Source organism: Eptatretus burgeri, unplaced genomic scaffold, assembly GCF_056783735.1.
Source record: "Eptatretus burgeri isolate ZD-2024b unplaced genomic scaffold, Ebu_testis_v1 Ebu_testis_scaffold_81, whole genome shotgun sequence".
Classification (NCBI taxonomy): Eukaryota; Metazoa; Chordata; class Myxini; order Myxiniformes; family Myxinidae; genus Eptatretus; species Eptatretus burgeri.
The window spans coordinates 2,860-21,127 of NW_028222031.1; the positions used below are offsets into that span (position 1 = coordinate 2,860).

Genomic DNA, 18,268 nt, shown 5'->3' on the forward strand with positions numbered 1-18,268 from the left:
ATTGTCTATCTGCTTGCTGAAGAAATAACTGCATCGGAAATACTGTACCAATCGCCATTGAGAAAGCAGCATGGTTCCTCATGGTAAAGAGCTCTCGAAAGATGTCAAAGATCGAATCGTTGCCCCACATAAAGATGGCCAAAGGACACAAGAAGATCAGTGCTTCTTTGAAAGTAAGCCAAGTTCAGAATCTAGTCCTCCAAGACAGACGACAAAGTGCTGCCAAGATTGCTGAAGAGATTTCTCCAGCTTCTGGCCAGTCTGTTAGTGCGCAAACCATACGTCACACACTCCATCGTATCGGGTTGCATGGGCGCCGTCTAAGGCGGAAGCCTCTCCTGAAGCAGAGCCACAAGAAAGCTCACAAACAGTTTGCTGAAGCACATCAATCCAAGCCCCTGGACAACTGGCAACATGTCCTCTGGTCTGATGAAACGAAGATCAATTTGTTTGGATCTGATGGAGTGAAGCGTGTCTGGCGGCGACCTGGGGAACAGTACCAAGACAAGTGCGTTATCCCTACTGTCAAGCATGGTGGTGGTGGTGTCATGGTTTGGGGATGCATGAGTGCTGCCGGTACTGGAGAGCTCAAGTTCATCGAGGGAAACATGGATTCTACGATGTACTGTGACATCCTGAAGGAGAAGATGTTATGTTCCCTGCGAAAATTTGGGAGAGGAGCTGAATTTCAGCACGATTCAGCACGATCCGAAGCATCGTTCTGATCATACAACTGCCTTTCTGAAGAAGTCGAAGATAAATGTGTTGGAGTGGCCAAGCATGTCACCTGATCTAAATCCAATAGAACACCTGCGGGGCATTCTGAAATGTAAGGTTGAGGGACGAAAGGTGTCCAAGATCATGCAACTTCGAGAAGTCATTGCAGAGCAGTGGAACAGGATCCCTCAAAGACATGTGGAACACTGGTCAAGTCCATACCGAGTAGAATAGCTGCTGTGCTCAAAAACAATGGTGGACATCCAAAATAATGAAAAAATAACGCTTCAATGTGAGAAAGTACAGAGGGTGTACTCACTTTTGTTGCCCTCTCCCCTTTTTAACAGATATGCCCAGTTTGCTGTTTCCACAGAATAAATGTTTTGGGCCTGTACATGTATGACAGAATGCCTACTCCAACATGTCTTTGAGTCTTGTGTTTATAATCCATCAAAGCAAAAAGTTACAACAAAAGATGTACATTTTTGTAAAGGGTGTACTCACTTTTGTGAGATACTGTGTATATATATAACCTGTATATACATATATATATATATATATACATATATATATATATATATATATATATATATATATAACACATATACATACATCTATATATATATATATATATATATATATATATATATATATATATATATATATATATATATATATATATATATATATATATATATATATATATATATATATATATATATTCCAGAAGAAGCCTTCCGGTGGTGCATCGAAGCGTGGAAGAAGAGGATGGACAAGTGTGTGAGACTAGAGGGAAATTATTTTGAAGGAGACAAGCTGTGATTTCAGTATATTTTTTGGAATAAAATTTCTGTGAAATCAGTCCCATTACTTTTTTGACGGACCTATATGTATATCTATCTATATATATATATATATATATATATATATATATATATATATATATATATATATATATATATATATATATAAAATATATATATATATATATATATATATATATATATATATATATATATATATATATATATATATATATATATATATATATATATATATATTGTTGCGAATTCGCGCCCGCCGGCGTGCGGACGGCCACGTAACTCGGATCGCAGCACGTCGCCCACTGGACGGACAATTTAGTCGTGACCCTCCGGGAACTATCGCCCGGAGCCAGTCACGAGTGGGCCTTTCGACTTCACCACAATCGTGCCAATCGACCACCCGCGTAGGATAGGGTTGTACGCCAAACTCGACCTACCTAAGTACCCACACGGATGGTAAACCGGGCGATCGTACCTCGCCGCAGGTCGACTCCGGACACGAGCCGCTTGGGCGGCCCGTTCTGTACTATCGGGATAACCGAGCGGTGTTATCGTCGACCTCGACGGTTCAGGTTATTTACCGGGCATTTTGCACCCACTACGAACCCTTTACGTGAAACAGGATGGAGATTCAATTAGAGAAAAGACGAAGCGAAACGGGAAAACAGTTCACACAATGCACATTTATTTCCCGGCACACGGAAAGCAGGTATATACAGCCATACAGTCAAAATGCACATAAAGCAACCAAAACAATAAAAGCAACAACGACGCAGAGTTGATACCGACTATGCGCACACACGGCAACACTTATACAGTTTTACTTCACAGACGGCGCCAACACACATTTACACAAAAGCAAAGAAAAGAAGCCACCCTCATAGCCAAGGAGGAAGACAGGCCCGTAGGCCAAATGTGCGTGGGACCTAGAGGAACGGCCAGCTCCGCGAGACCGGGGTGGAGGGGGTCCTACTTGCGCCCTCGTGACGCGTTGGCGGGCGAGCCGCAAATGTGGCCGCACGGCTGTGCCCGGACTCCGTGCTCCTTGGCAGGTTTCGTTGGCACCACGTGTGGGGGGGGGAGGGGTGGGAACGGGGCCCCCTTTTGTACTATCTCAGTGCGGGGGAAAGGGACATTGTTGATGCCCTGGGGGAGGGGAGTGGCTGGCTGGCTTGGGTCCCGCGACGAGACGAGCGATCCCACACACCGGAACCTTGTCGCCGACCGCCGTCCTTCTCGCCTCGGACCCGAGCTCCCTTGCCTGCAGTTCCACCGCGCTCACTCGCCTCAACTTCACCAACGCAACGCAACGCATCCCCAACAGCCACTTCTCGACGACCCTCTTCAGGCAACTCCAGAACTCAACTCTTCCTGCAACTCTTCTCAGTTCCGCACTCTCCTCACCCGACCGACTCTCAATTCGCCTTGCACTCGCCTTTTTATAGGCGGGCAGGAGCAGCCAATATGCAAATTTTAGGATCAGAACGCGATTGGAGGCGGGGCCACGCCGCCCCCCCGGTCAGCCATTGGTCAGGCAAAATGGGCGTGAACCTCTCTTAATCCTAAAATTTGCATATACGGACTTCACATACACACGCTTGGAGGCGGGGCCAAGCCGCCCCGCGCTCGCTAATTGGACGGAGGAGAAGTGGGCGTGTAGCGTTTTTGATCCGAATTTTCCCCTCGGAAAGGCCGCCATTTGCGCTCGTGGCTCGGTGCGTTCGGCACCAAACGCCGAATGGGCCCGAGACAGCCCGACGTTCAGTGTTCACAGGTGGTGCGGGAATCGCCGGAGAAGGAGAGAGGTGAAGTTGGTGGAGGGTTTTTGGTGGTGGTTTGATGGTTATGGTGCCGTTTGGGAATGGCGGTGATGCGATGATGTGGGAGCGTAGATGGTAGCGGTGGCGTGGTTGTTGTGTGATGGCGGTTGAGACGTGGTTGGTTCAAAATAAAGATAGAACAGAAAAAATGGCTAACTCAAAGCGGATGAATCACATAAATTCCCTCTATACAACGGGTTTGGGCTAACTACACATGTACTTAGAGATATCTCACCTTCGGGCCCTTTATGGTGTAATGCGAATTTCCACAGCCTTAACAATATATATATGTATGTATATATACATATATGAAGCTAATAGAGACAGTCAAAGCCATTGAATAGGAGGACACTGTTCATTTCAACCAAACAAACAAGACACCTCATTTTGAATGTTATTCACTCTGATGCTTGCTTTCTCAAACTATTTCATGATACTGTATATAAGTTTATCAAATATCAGTTTATCCAGTGATTATGCAAAGAAGAAGTCTCCTGTAATTAATCCGCATTGTGTGAGATAATTTTTGTTGTTTGCACAGGACAAATGAATCATTTTATATGAATATTTGCCGAAGTTGTAAGTTCATAATCACAGATTTTTTTCAGGTTACAAACCAAATGGTCACCGCAAGCAAAGCTTATATCACAGACAGTGGATCCATTGGTGTGTGGGAACAAAGTGTACCATTACTCACCCAAAAGATGCAGGTATTGTTTTTTACTGACAGTTTAAAAAAAAACACTTCTGTGATGTCATTTGTCTTGATTGGGGAGAAAAAGCTTCATGTTTTGTCTGGAGTGTAAATTCAAGTTATGTCGACGTGCACAGGTGTGCACACATCTCTTCAAGGTCTACAAAGATGCAGTTCAATGTTTTCAGAAACTGGATGGAGAGAATGCATTAGAAATCTCTGAAGTGGAAATATTTGGAAAATTTCAGGCGTTTTGCACAAGGTTGGAAAAGGCAAGTTTCTCATGTTTGCAGTTTTAATGGATTGGACGATTCTGTGAATGTCACGTCAGATACAGGATGAAGACAGTTGTCGAACATAACATTGAAAACCGGACCCTCAAAAAATTAAACAACACCAACAGTCAGTTTAGTTTTATACAACACTGTTGGGCATAAAAATCGGCAGTAATTAGGTCTTTCTCCCTTATAAATGTGAAGCATTATCATATCAAAGGTTTGCATTCACATCAAACCTGTTGTGTTTCAATGTATTGAGATTACAGGGTGATTGAGGCTGAAAGGATGGCCTGGAGGAACACACTCTTGCCTCCAGGTTTGTCTCACCTGGGTTTGAATCCTGACTCAGCTTGAAACTGCAATCCTGGTGTTTCACAGGCAGGATGATTCATCAATTTGTGTGACATCCCTCTGATGGACATGAAACTGGTATCCTGTCTGTCAGCTTTTGTTGGTGGACGTTAAATATCCCATGGTGTCCTTCATGAAAGGTTGGCGAGCTATCGATTGCACCATGTCGGAGTGGCGTCCTGTGTCGGAGTGGCGACCCATCCAGGATGGTGCCCAACAGCCAAGAAGACTGCTTCGGCAGCACCAACGTTCTGCGTAGAGTGTGGTCCCAATGGGTGGATGGATTGCACCATGGCAAAATTACAAAAACCTGCCCTAACCGGCAGAGCTGAGTTTGTATCGACTCTGGAGGTCCTGGGCTTGTGTATTCGCAGCGTTTAACCGGTTCCCCGATCAGTAGGTACCTCTTACGTTCCTTGCCTTGAAATACATTGTTTTAGTGCTGATCTGCTGTGACTGGAGGTATCCTGGCAGGTAAACAACTCGAACATCTGATTACTCATTTTGCTTACACATGGGGAAAATAAATAAATAAATCAGAGGTGATGTCACATGACTGCTGCTGGAAAAAATCTGAAAACCCTATTAATTAATTAATTCCTCATGACCCCCCCTGTGCAGACACACAGTTCTGCTAGTGTGTTGCATTTTTGGAGTTCAAAGCAATTGAATGCATGAACTTACTCTGAAGTCACCCTGTATGTGTGTGCATTGAAACAGTGTGAAGTCACGAAGTGTACCCATCCATCCATCCATTGAGACCATACTCTGTGTAGAGCGTTGGTGCTGCCTCAGCAGTCTCCTTGGCTATTGGGCACAATCGTGGAGGGGTCACCACTCCGACACAGGATACCAACAAGCTGGCACTCATTTTACCGACATCAGAAGGATGACAGGCAGAGTCAACCCCACCTGGTATTAATTCAACAGCAGGGGGAATTGAACTCAGAATTCTATAACCCTAACCAGTAAGCCAACACCAGGCATATTCAGTGGATGCGTGCATTGAATTACTGTGTTCACTCATTCAGACAGATAAAAGGAAAAAAAAAATGTGTTTGATGGTCTTGACTGATTTGAACAACTAATGATTACTGTGTCATTAGAGTAAAAGTTAATAAATTTTGTGTTTGGGGTAATTTTGCATCATGTCCTCAGATTGAAGAATTGCTGGCAAAGATTGAGAGCTTCACTCCATTGACAGCATCAACAATCGAAGGAATCGATTCCTTGGCAACCAAGTTTCAAAGCATTTGTCTCAATGCAAAGAAGAGCCCACATGATGTTTTAGATCCCAGGATAACAGCGTTTGACGGCGATTTCAGAGATTTCACGACGCAGATTCACAACCTGGAGGTGAGCAATGTGATTTGGGATCTTACAAGGTGTTGTCGAGCATCCCAAAGAGTGACATAAAATGATGTCTGGATGAAAATGTATAGAAAGAGGACAATAATAGGGAAGAGTACTGTATTCTAAGTGTTTCCTAAAGGCCCAGTCACACCTTGACGTTTTCGCCAGCTAATGCCGATTTTTTGAAAATTTGTCTAAAACGCTGGTACACGTCGAATACGTTATGGGTAAGTTTTGATAACATTGAGAGCACGCTGAAAAACACTGCCATACGTCGTTGTACGCTGGCTTTAAACGTTGTACTTTTCGGTTGTCCTCAAATTTTCCATGCTTGAAATTTTAAGACTTATGCCAGCGTATGACTCACACGTTCCGCAGAATGCTGGCCATAAGTTGTAGGCACGTCACGCGATCATTGACACACGTCGACACACGTTACTTGTGAGTTACTCAGAAGTCGAAACACGTCGAGGTAATGTTTAGCGTACCCGAAACTTATTTCTAACCTATGAGTTACGTGTTGTACTCACGTTACGCGATCGGTGACACACATCGACACACGTTATTTGTAAGGTGCTCATAAGTTGAAACACATCAAGGTCATGGTTAGCGTCAGTGTTCCAGAATCCCTGTTTTTTTTTTTTCTTCTTCTTCTTCCTTCCTTCGGTATGATGGTGATTTTGATACTTCGATTTCTAGTGAGGTTATAATATAATATAATTAATAAGCTGCCGCTCAACGATTTAAATCATAACCGCACTGTACACTGAATACCGTCATACCGAAGAAAAAAAAAACTGGGAGTCTGGAACACTGACACTAACCATTACCTTGACGTGTTTCGACTTATGAGCCCCTTACAAGTAACGTGTGTCGATGTGTGTCAACGATCGCATATCGTGCGTACAACTTATTCCCATCGCATGCGGAGCGTGTGTCATACGGCAAGTACGTCATAAAATTTTCAACATGTTCAAAATTACAAGACGTACTCCACTTACTACGACGTATGATCGCGTACTTTAGCGTTATATTCACGCATACCAAACTTACCCATACCGTATTCGACGTGCGCCAGCGTTTTAGAGGCATTTTTCAGAGGTCGGCATACGCTAGCAAGATCGCCAAGGTGTGACTGCGATGTTGACACTTCCATTTCTGCGGCGGTTATGATTTGAATCGTTGTGCGGCAGCCTTTTCATAACCTACGCCACGTCATCGTCGGCGATACGTGCAGCGCGCTATGCATAAGTTAGACTATCGTTGGGCATAGGTTGTGAAGGCCGACAACAGGTTCAGCATTCGTTGGTATAAGTTATCTATAACACAACGAAACGTTCTGTGTCCATTACTAATACGTTATGCAGAAGACCAAGTCGTTATGAATATGTCCGAATCTTTAAAAAAAAACATCAAAAGTTCATCGTAAGCCAGCGTTTTACATACATTTTAATACGTTGCCATTGCTGGCTAAAACGTCAAGGTGTGACTGGGCCTTAATATGAGCAGAAATTTTTCTGTCGTGAAATCTTTGCTTATTTTGTTATTTTGCTGTACAGGAGGCTGTTTCTGGGGTTTTGATGACGTAATACAATCGAAAACAAAGCAGGAATTCATGGGCCATTGTGTGTTAACGTATTATTAACAAGTTGCCTTTGCCTCATGGAAAGCAAACCCAACTGAGGGGTGTGGTGGAGTCTGCGGGCCTACGGGGAAGGGCATGGTGGTGTGGGAGTGGTCGGAGTGGTCATCGTATCTGCAAGGGATATAAGGTGTGCGCGCCGCCTGAGGCGTCGTAGGAATGCAGTAGCCGAACGCGGCTTGTGCATGTGCATACGTAATAAAGGGGAGCCGCGGGCAGAGTACGCCCGCGCTCGCGCTTGTGCAACACAGCCCGGCTCGACTGTTCCTCCGCTCGTGTCTGCCTGCTAAGCATCTTCCATTCAGTACATTACAGTTGGCTGACGAGGATCTTCGGATCGGCGTGTGCAGGGCGGCAAGTAACCTGGGCGGTTCCAAGCTACGGAGCCAAGGGTCTCGCCAGCACGAGCATGGCAGAAGGTCGGGGCACGGCGCACGGACGCGTACCCGTGTTCGGGGGAGATGAGTTCGAGTTGTTTTCTGAACAGTTAGGTTGCTACTTTCGTGCGAATGATGTAGAGGATGAAGAGAAACGCAAGGCGATCTTGCTCGCCTCGCTATCAACGGAGCACTACCGGCTGCTGAGTGATTTGGTGGCTCCAAATAGGCCCAGTGATGACGTGCTATCCTTTCAGGACATCGTGGCGAAAATGAAGACCCACTTGGCGCCAGAGAAGTCGTTACATCTCGCGCGGTTCCAGTTCTATCATCTCGCTAAGGGTGGCGAGGAGCGCGTTGCGGACTTCATAGCACGGGTGAAGCATTCGGCTGTGCCGTGCAAATTCACGACAGAGGAGCGTCCGGCACGGCTCAGAGATCGTTTTATTTCTGGTCTGCGAGACGCAAAGATGGTAGCAGCCATCCTGCGGTTGACCGACATCACATTCGACTCGGCGGTCGCGACTGCTTCGTCTGTCGAGCAGACACTCACGGATGTCCGCACCATTGCTGGCCAGGACGTAATGAGTAGCTCCAGCTGGGGCATGTCGGCTAATCCCGAGGTCCACGGGGTGACCGCACAAGGGCCGCAGGTCGCGCAGCCCGGAGTCCGCGCGATGGCTCAAGTGCCGCAGGTGGCACGCGCGCCTAGCGGTGCGGGACGAGGGCGCACACCGCAGCACGGTCGCACCGGGAGCGAAGGGGCACCGCAGCACGGTCGCACCTGGAGCGAAGGGGCTTTCCGGGGGTGCTGGGGGTGTGGGGGTCCGCACCTGCGACAAATGTGCCCGTATAAGAACACCGTGTGTTTGCATTGTCACAAGGTGGGACATTTGAAGCGTGTGTCGGATGGCGGGGGCCTCCGTTGGGGTCTTGGATGACGAAGTGCGGGAGGACCCCAGTGACCTGGAGATCAGCCTGCAACCGGGGCATGACGATGCCGGCGAGCCGGAGCAGGAGATGCAACCACGGTTGAGTCTGTTTTCCGTTGGTTCGGAGATGACGACGCCTTTCACGGTGGAGGTCGAAGTGAATGGCCAACCGACTGTGTTTTGCGTGGATACCGGGGCTGCGGTGTCGGTCATGGGTGAGCAGGCGGCTCGTGGTCTTCGCGGTATTCGCCTGGTCAAGACGGCCTTGTCGTTATACACGTACACCGGTGAAGCGATTGCACCGCTTGCGAGGGCCGACGTCTCAGTGCGCTACCGAGATCGACGCGCCCGGCTCTCGGTGTTCGTTGTACGAGGGGAGGGGCCCGCCCTTTTGGGTCGGGACTGGCTGGCGCACCTCGGACTGGATCTCCGGTTCGTACCTCCAGATGTGCCAGTGCTCTCTTCGAGGCCTTCGTCGAGTACCGAGGGCGAGGCTCTGGCGGCGGGGGCCGCGTCGATGCAGCGGGAGCGACCGTTCGTTGCTGCCTGCGGCGGTGATGTGCGGTTCGGGAGCGGCGAGAGCCGTATCAGCTCTCGCGATGAGTTCCCGCGCTTCGCTCGCGATGAGTTCCCGCGCTTCGGCAGCGTTCGTGAGGCAATGCGCGTCGGTGTTGTTCAGGCAGCTTCACCAGATGGTGGTGAGCCCGTAGCGTTAAAGGGAGTCGCAAGTCACAACATCGAGTCGACAACCAAGAAACGGACTCGTGATGTGGGTTGTGGGTTGTTGTTCATGGCATATGTGTTTTTCCTTGCTCTAGTGATGCAGTTTAACGTTGTTGAAATAAATGCCAGCAGTTCTCGTGTGAAAGTGGATTTGGCGGAGATCAGTCAATGGGGTTGGTATTATGATCAATGTGATGTGGGGGCTTTGGGAGCTGTGGTGGCGAATAAAAAGGTTGGGTTGGCCTTCCATTGTCCCGGGCCGCAGGTAGTTGCTTTGTCATGTGCTGGGAGTTTATCAAGAGACCGCACTGTACGGAAAAATGAGTTTGGAATGCTTCGAGTGATGTTCGTAGTGATTTATAACGAGCCTATGATTGAAGTGTGGTTTAAATGGAATTGCGACCGTCGCGCTGCCGTGTGGGTCTCGGAGATCGACTCGGAACCAAGACTGGTGCACTGGTCGGCGTTACCCCCACCTCTGGTTGCGAGCGCAGCTCTCTGTGTTCGCTCAAGGCCGTTTAGACGGGCGTTGGCGTCTCAACTGATTGTGGTGCGTGAGTTGTTTTGGAGCATTAAGTGCGTACAGCCAGCGGCGCTGTTCAGCGCCCCCGGCCAAGGTCGATCAAGACTGCCGCTGGCGCCACGGCTTCCAGACAGCGGGCTTCCGGCCTCGGAATGTTTATCTACGTCGGGTCTGCCTGGGGGGAGTGGGCCGGAGGCGTTTGATGGTGCCGGGGGAGGTTGGCTCGAAAGATCGCCACGACCTCGGCGAGGGCCATGTCAGCATGAGCCGCCTGGGGGCGTTTCCGCTGGGTAGGGCTGCTGGATTTTTCGCCTTGCTGCTTCATATCGGTAACGCGGCCAGAGTTTGGGAGGTGCTGTGTCTTCGGAATCTGGTCGGGGCAGCTCCATTAACCCGCTTTCACGCATTATATGATGTGGTGTGCTGTTATACTTCGCTGTTTTCATTTTATTTTCATGGTTATTATACCGAAGTCCTTCGTGTTGTTTATGCTTCTTATAATGGTGATCATTTAATAATCATAGTTTTAGGGGGGAGGAGTGTGGTGGAGTCTGCGGGCCTACGGGGAAGGGCATGGTGGTGTGGGAGTGGTCGGAGTGGTCATCGTATCTGCAAGGGATATAAGGTGTGCGCGCCGCCTGAGGCGTCGTAGGAATGCAGTAGTCGAACGCGGCTTGTGCGTGTGCATACGTAATAAAGGGGAGTAGCGGGCAGAGTACGCCCGCGCTCGCGCTTGTGCAACACAGCCCGGCTCGACTGTTCCTCCGCTCGTGTCTGCCTGCTAAGCATCTTCCATTCAGTACATTACAAGGGGAATGTCAGTTCCTTCCATAAAGCTCAGAACAAGTGTGTGTCTACCCTCAGGAGAGCCAGAAAACAACATCTTTCAAATCTCAAGTCAACTCTCAAACCTGTCTCCCTCTTCCAAATCCTGGTGGGGTCCAATCAAATCTGTTTCTAGTGTATGTTCCCCCTCCATCCCCTCCCTTACCCCAAATGGCCGCACAGCTGACACCGCACATGAAAGGCTGAATGCCTAAACTCCGCGTCCAGTTGCAGCGAGCTTCTCCTGACAAGGTGGAGAGTTTGTTGTCAAACCTCGACTCAGATTCTGCAACCGGTCCAGACGGCATCAGCACACGTGTCCTAAAAACCTGCTCCTCTGCTCTTGCTCACCCTCTCTCTGTTCTATTCACCTTTTCATTTGATCAAGGTCATCTGGCATCTTCTTGGAAATCAGCAAACATTACCACCATGCATAAACAAGGTGCAAAAACAGATCCTTGCAACTACACACCAATCAGCCTTCACCCAATCATCAGCAAGGTTATGGAATCCATCATCGCTTCAGACATTAAATCCTTCCTCTTCTCCTTCTTCCAGACATATCTCATTCCTTCGATAGGGCCAAGCACCCTGCCCTGCTCACCAAACTCTCTTCCTATGGTATCCAAGTACATCTCCACTCATGGCTCACAGACTTCCTCTCCTGTCGCAGCCAATGTGTGGTCCTTAATGGAGTTCTCTCATCCCCTCTTCCTGTCCAAGCTGGAGGTCCTTAAGGCAGCGTTGTGGGTCCTGTTCTTTTTTCTGGTTTTCATCAATGATCTCTCTGATTCTCTGTAAAATCCTCTTTATCTCTTAGCTGATGACTCCACCCTCTGCCGTACCATCTGTCATCCCTCAGACCGGCAAGCAGCAGCTTCTTCACTCACGGCAGATCTGGGTAAAATCACAAACTGGTCCAACACGTGGAACATGTCTTTCAACCATGACAAATCTCACACCCTCACGATGTCTCTGAAAGGACCGTCTGGAAAACCCACACCATCTCCGATCTCAACAATCCTCGAGAAGAAGTCCTTTTCTTCAAGCTTCTGGATTTCACGATCTGCCATGATCTTTCCGAGGAAAGCCACATTTCCAACCTGGCCTCCAAAGCCAGTCACCGACTGGGAATCCTCCGTCGTGCAAAGTCCTTCCTCGGCCCACCTGAGCTCCTGACGACAAACAAAGTTTTCATCCGCAGCCTGATGGAGTACTGCTCTCCTCTCTTGCTGGTGTTCGCATCTCTCACCTTTCTCGGCTTCACTTTGTGGACACCATGACATTTCGGATCATCATTATCTACAGTGAAGAGGCTGAGTGTTTGGGTTTCTCACTCTTTCACCGCAGGCAGGTCGGTGGTCTTTCTGTCTTCTGCCGTCTCCTCTCCGGTCTCGCCCCCCCCCCCGGCTCTGTCTGCGATACGTCCCTCCCATATTTCTGCGGGGCACTCAATGTCTGCCAGCAACTCCCTTCTGGGAAAACTACCAAAATCAAGAATTTCTGCTCACCTTCACTCTTTCATTCCTCTTTTTTTTTCCCCCACCTTTGGAACAAACTCCCACACTCTCTTCATTTCGACTCTTCCCCCCCAGGTCTTCAAAACAGCTGTTCACCACCACCTCATCTTCCCCCATCCAAAACTATGATATTTTTCATCCCCACAAATCCACCCCAAACACACCTCCTTCAAATTCCCTGCTTTCCTTCCTGAAAGTCCCTGTGGTGTCCACATTGTACACCCCGTGTACACCACCCCATCCCTCTCCATTCCACAGACCTCCTCATGTCTCTGTTCCACACTGTTTTTTACCTTCCCTCTCTCTCCTCTCTTGTCTACTTCTACTCTTGTTGTACGTTTCTGTGTGTTCGCTCTAATACGAGCCCGATAGTGTATACCAAAAAAATAAAATTTACTCAGGATCCCCTATTTTACAACTCTCTCTTTTCCCACATTCCCAGAAGTTGCGACTTGATTGAACTCGTCATCGCAGCCGGTATGACGAAAGTGCGACACCTCCGGCACGCTTCAGGGTTGGGATTGTGGACAGATGTCAAAAACTTGTGGACACATTCGGACGAAACTTGGACACATTGGGCGACAAGGAGGAATTGATTCAATTTTGGTGAAGATCCGAATCCCAATCCGGAAACAAGAATTATTTAATTTTTAAAGTGATTCTTCACCATTGAGAGATCGGGCCAAAAACGACTCATAGGTCGATATTTCAAACATGTATTGGGCCCGGTGTGTTCTCGGAGGTCAGGCGTTACCTGGCGCAGGTGTGCGCTCTTCCGAGTGCCCTTCTGCTACCAACAATGGAGCATTTTAAAATTGAAAATGTGGATTCAATTTTGGAATTATCCTTTATGAAGCATTGAACGAATAATTTATTCATTCTTTCTTTACATCTCATGTTGATCCAACTTCAAGAGTTCATGAAGTCTTTCTTTGTGAAAATTATTTCAACCTCACAAGCTCTACTTTTGCTGCGAAGGTCGGTGATTGACCAGGAATGTATTGATCAATGATGCTCCGATTTGATGACGCGTGATTGTTTTCTTCTGCTACACCGGTTTGGTTGGACTATAACTTGGCGAGTATCATTTGTTTCCTGGCATTATTATTTTATGCAAATGAGTAATCACTGGAAATGTACTTCCCATTGGGAAATCTTCCTTGTCTCAGATTTGAACATCTGAACATTCCTTGCATTTTGCCAGAAGTAATCCGTGTCGCTGAACGGATCTTGCAACATTATTTCAATGAAGTTGAGAACATAAAAAAGGTATGGACACTGAATTACTCTCTTTTTCTTTCACTTGTGCACAAACTGTTTTAGTTTTCTCATAAATAAATGCTGCACGTGATTCATTGTCCTGAGAAGCTTGAGGGGGAAGAGTGTGAAGGTTGCTTTGAGAGGGAGGGGAAACGATTTGGTGGAGGTATGGTGAAGAAGGGAGCGGGTAGGGGGAGGTACAAGATTTGAGGGGTTGGGAAGAGGGGGACGTGTGCTGAGAGGAACGAAGGAGCATGTTTGTGGTGATGAGTGCACCGATTGAGAGTGAGATATCTGTTAGGTTAGAATGGAGAACACAGATGTTAGAACCACACAGTTTGGGACAACAGACGGGAAGCTGATACTGAAGTAGAAGACATTGAAGTGCTAAGAGCAGAGGTAGGATGAGGGGCAAGAAGTGGGAGAATCAGTGGAGCCGGCAAGGCTGGTAGTGCAGCGGCCAGCCCATGAACCAGAGTTGGTGTCAAAGCCACCCAATGCTCGCCTGTTTATACATTTATCGTTTTTAAGACGTCTAATAATTAATATTTTTTATAATTCTCTAACAATTTTTTTTTGGGGGGGGGGGGATGGAAATCACTGAAAGCATGTAGAAATGCAAAAAAAAAAATTTTTTTCTCTAAAATTTTTGGGGGGGGGGACCAAGTCCAAAATCTAATGGCATGATCCTTGGACCATACCTAACCCCCCACGAAGTTTCGTCGAAATCCTAATCACTTAAAACATGGAGAAATGCAAAAAAAACTTTTTTTTTTCTCCAACAATTTTTTTTTTTTGGGGGGGGGTTGGAAATCACTTAAAACGTGTAGAAAAAAAGAAATCGAAATTTTGTTGAAAAAAAAGTTGCTAAAACATTTTTTCTCCAACAATTTTTTTTTGGGGGGGTTGGAAATCACTTAAAATATATAGAAATGCAAAAAGAAAAAAATTCTCTAACAATTTTTTTTTGGTGGGGGGGGACCAAGTCCAAAATCTAATGGCATGATTCTTGGACCATACCTAACCCCCCCACCAAGTTTCGTCGAAATCCGTCGGAGTTTTTCCGTAATACAAAAAATTTAACATTTTCACGCTCACGGTCACGCTCACGCCGGGGGTATCGCTATAGCTCTCGGTTCTTCGAACAGGCGAGCTAAAAAGGCCCTAAAAATCAGTAACCCCTCCCAGTGGTAGAACAAAGCAAGATCTGTTTTTAATGAATAATATGAATGTCCAGTTATGGAAAAGGATGGTTGTCCACTTCTAAAACGTGTAAAACTGTCTGAATTAACCCCTCACTTATGACTGTGCCTTTCTCCAGCTGTGTAAGGAACTGGAACATCCGGTATTTTCCCACGAAAAGTCAGTAATATTGTTGTCTGAGTTCCAAAACAGGTTTGTCGAGATCCTACAAGCAAGTGGACATAACCAAGGGCAAGAATTATCATGGAAGCTGAAGCTGAAAAACCGAGACGCCATGATGGTGATAGGATCGTGTTTATTTCTCAAACAGGGAAATCTGACTTTGTGTGTTCAAATATGGTGACTGTTGGGGATGCACTCAGAAGGGTGCATGAATTACGTGTCGAAGTGAGTGAGCAAGGAGAATTTGGACCGGTAAACGATGCACAAGAGGTTGGCAATCAAAGTCATTTAATTCCATGCAGAGCTGCAGGTATAATACGCCAAGCTGCGAATGGCATCACATTTCAGTCGCGTAAGTATGAACCGAGTAACCGATTACAGATTGAGAAATGCAGATCATATTTTGTTTCCCGACCTGTTGATAGATTTTATTTCCTGATGCATCTGGTGTCTCCGAAGGTAACACAGGAAATGATTTACTTGGAGTGCGAGCCATATATCATAATATTATTTCCCTCTCGTGCTCAACACACATTCCACTTACATTTGGTCTTGGGGTCCAAATGCATCATGACTTCGGTGGGAAATTATTCTCAAGAGGGTGGTCAGAATTCTGAAAAACCACGTTTTTGGAGCCAATACAGTCACATTAGTATTTGACAGATATGACAACACATCATCCATAAAAGCCAGTGAAAGAGAACGTCGAGGCAGCTCAGTGACCAGTGTCGTGCAGACACACCTCATCCTTGGCAACAGGACAGTACCCCCATTTCAGACAGTTTCTGAAGGGACCAGGAAACAAGCCAGATGTTGTTGCATTTGTCAGTCAGTATGTGAGTGAAAATGGGCAGGACAGAATTCCATATGGCAAGTCCATTGTTGTGGCAGGGGGGTTTCGGAACGGTCAAGAAGTGGTGAAAGTTTCCAAGACTGGCCATGAGTCTTTGCTAGATCTTTACAGTACACAAGAAGAGGCTGATACAAGGATGGTTCTCCACGCAATAAGCTTCTCTTCCCAAGTATCCAGGACCTTCATTCGCAGCGATGACACTGATGTACTCGTGATACTCCTGTATTATATGAACCAAGGACTTTTGAGTGAGCAGGTGTTCATGCACGCTGGCCATGGTGGAAGATACACCACAACAGAGCGGTTTATCCCTGTACATTCCATTGCTGAAAACCTTGGCAGTGATATTTTCCAATGCCTTCCTGCAGTTCATGCACTGACGGGATGTGACTCGACCGGCGCACTTTTCCGGATAGGGAAGAAAACTGCATTCTCTACACTGTCAAGTCAATGCGAGTCTGGACATTTGGTTGCTGGACTTCGTGATGTCTCTGGCTCTGATCAGGAGAAGTGGTTGGAAAGTGCTTGCACCTCTGCACTTTGGCTGTATGGTAGTAAGGGAAGGTGATCTCAAACACGAAATGACTTAAGGTACCGACTTGCCCACTACAAGTGATAAACCGGCTGCACAACTGCCTCCCACGGAAGATGCATTCCGACAGCATGCTCTCAGAGCCAGATTCCAAACCCGTATCTGGTGCAGCAGTCACACCCCAAAGCCAAATTTGGATGAACCATGCAACAGTGGATGAAACAGTCAGGGTGAAATGGTATGAAACAGTCAACAGTCAGGGTGAAAATGGACTGCAGATGATCATGTTGACACAGGATTCTGCCCCAGCCGAAGTCCGAGATGTAACACACCTCTTTTTGTAAAGATGGTAATTGCAAGGATGCTGCAAAGTGCCCACGTCTGCTTGCAGGACTGAAATGCATTGAAATATGTGACTTGTGTCGACTGCCCAAATTCTGTTGCTCTTCCAGTCGGTTTCGAACCTGAAGAGTCCAATGCGTTAGATGCTGAATAAATATGCTGCACATGTAGGTAATTCTATCACCGTAGATCTACTGAACATGTCTCTCAATGGACACACTGAATTTGTTGACACGAGGAACTGTTAATATGAAGTTCCATTGCAGTTCCTGGGACATGGCGATAAATTTAAAAAGCAACATATTTTGCAGTTAGTTTGGATTGTAAAGGGTGAATCAGCATGAGATCCAGTGTTTTTTTTTTAAACATGTACCTTCACAGTAGTGGCTTCACTTTATCTATATTATCTCAAACAAATCTTATCTGTGCTTCCAGGATGACATCATTTGCCTTGCCAGATTTTATCAGGAAATCGATCCCTGAAATAATGGGCTAATTAATCCCTTTAAATACCACATGCTACCCCTGAATTACCCTCAGTTGTGCCATAAGATGTCCGTCCTCTGTCTCAGTTACAAGAGATCTGCATTTATCACACATATGGAAAATTTCCAAAGAATGATTTGAAAAGTATGTCAGAAAATTCAAAAACTTACTAAAGTGTTAAAGCACATGCCAAAAAGCATTTTAAGGTATGTAATCAGAATAATTCTGTTTCCTGTCATGTCCCACAAAGAAAATCATAAAAGTTTTTTTGGTTCTTTTTTGCTGTACTAAGGTGAAAATGCTTTTATAATTCCACCCGTAATCTGACAGGCTCTGTCAGATTTAAAGCCTGGTGTTGGTGCAGTGGTTAGGGCAGTGGCTTGGGACCCAAGAGGTCCTGAGTTCAAGCCCCGTTGGGACACTGAATTAATATATGTATGTATATATATATATATATATATATATATATATATATATATATATATATGTATATATATATGTATATATATATATGTATATATATATATATATATATGTATATATGTATATATATGTATGTATATATATATATATATATATATGTATGTATATATATATATATGTATGTATATAAACCAAGTCGAAAACACCAGGGGGTTGACTCAGCCTGCCATCCTTCCGAGGTCGGCGAAATGAGCACCAGTTGTACTGGGCCCGGTGTATGCCCCGGTTAGAATAGGTGTACCATATCCCTGTGTGTTGTAAGAGGCGACCAGGGTTGCGTCAGGAAGGGCATCCGGCGTAAAAACCTATGCCAAATCATTATGCGGACAACAAAACGAATTTCCATACCGGATCGGTCGAGGCCCGGG

The 18,268-nt window shown here is 46.4% G+C and overlaps 1 protein-coding gene across 10 annotated transcripts; it reads left to right on the plus strand.

The window, feature by feature from the left end:
• The first annotated feature begins 2,638 nt into the window (after positions 1-2,638).
• On the plus strand, positions 2,639-17,696 carry LOC147007597 (dynein axonemal heavy chain 8-like). 10 transcript variants are annotated; one of them, XR_015054077.1, is made up of 6 exons: positions 2,639-4,071; positions 4,193-4,327; positions 5,843-6,040; positions 13,494-13,848; positions 15,235-15,556; positions 17,367-17,696. XR_015054077.1 is itself a non-coding variant. In XM_085866791.1 (6 exons), exons 1-4 carry the CDS (start codon positions 3,922-3,924, stop codon positions 13,500-13,502), a joined length of 492 nt encoding a protein of 163 aa, XP_085722917.1. In that variant the 5' UTR covers positions 2,646-3,921; the 3' UTR covers positions 13,503-13,561; positions 13,749-13,848; positions 15,235-17,696. The 10 variants fall into 10 exon arrangements, 6 of the variants coding, with proteins under 6 accessions (XP_085722917.1, XP_085722919.1, XP_085722921.1 ...); XR_015054079.1 differs by lacking the exon at positions 15,235-15,556 and having other exon boundaries at positions 2,643-4,071; positions 13,494-13,561; positions 13,749-13,848; XR_015054078.1 differs by lacking the exon at positions 15,235-15,556 and having other exon boundaries at positions 2,644-4,071; positions 13,494-13,557; positions 13,749-13,848.
• The last annotated feature ends 572 nt before the right edge of the window (positions 17,697-18,268 follow it).

Excerpts from the sequence above, each read along its gene's own strand:
- LOC147007597 (XM_085866791.1), top strand. The coding sequence starts at position 3,922 with ATGAATATTTGCCGAAGTTGTAAGTTCATAATCACAGATTTTTTTCAG. Across the intron at positions 4,072-4,192 it reads TACTCACCCAAAAGATGCAG|GTGTGCACACATCTCTTCAA; the intron begins GTATTGTTTTTT and ends CGACGTGCACAG. Across the intron at positions 4,328-5,842 it reads TTTGCACAAGGTTGGAAAAG|ATTGAAGAATTGCTGGCAAA; the intron begins GCAAGTTTCTCA and ends TCATGTCCTCAG.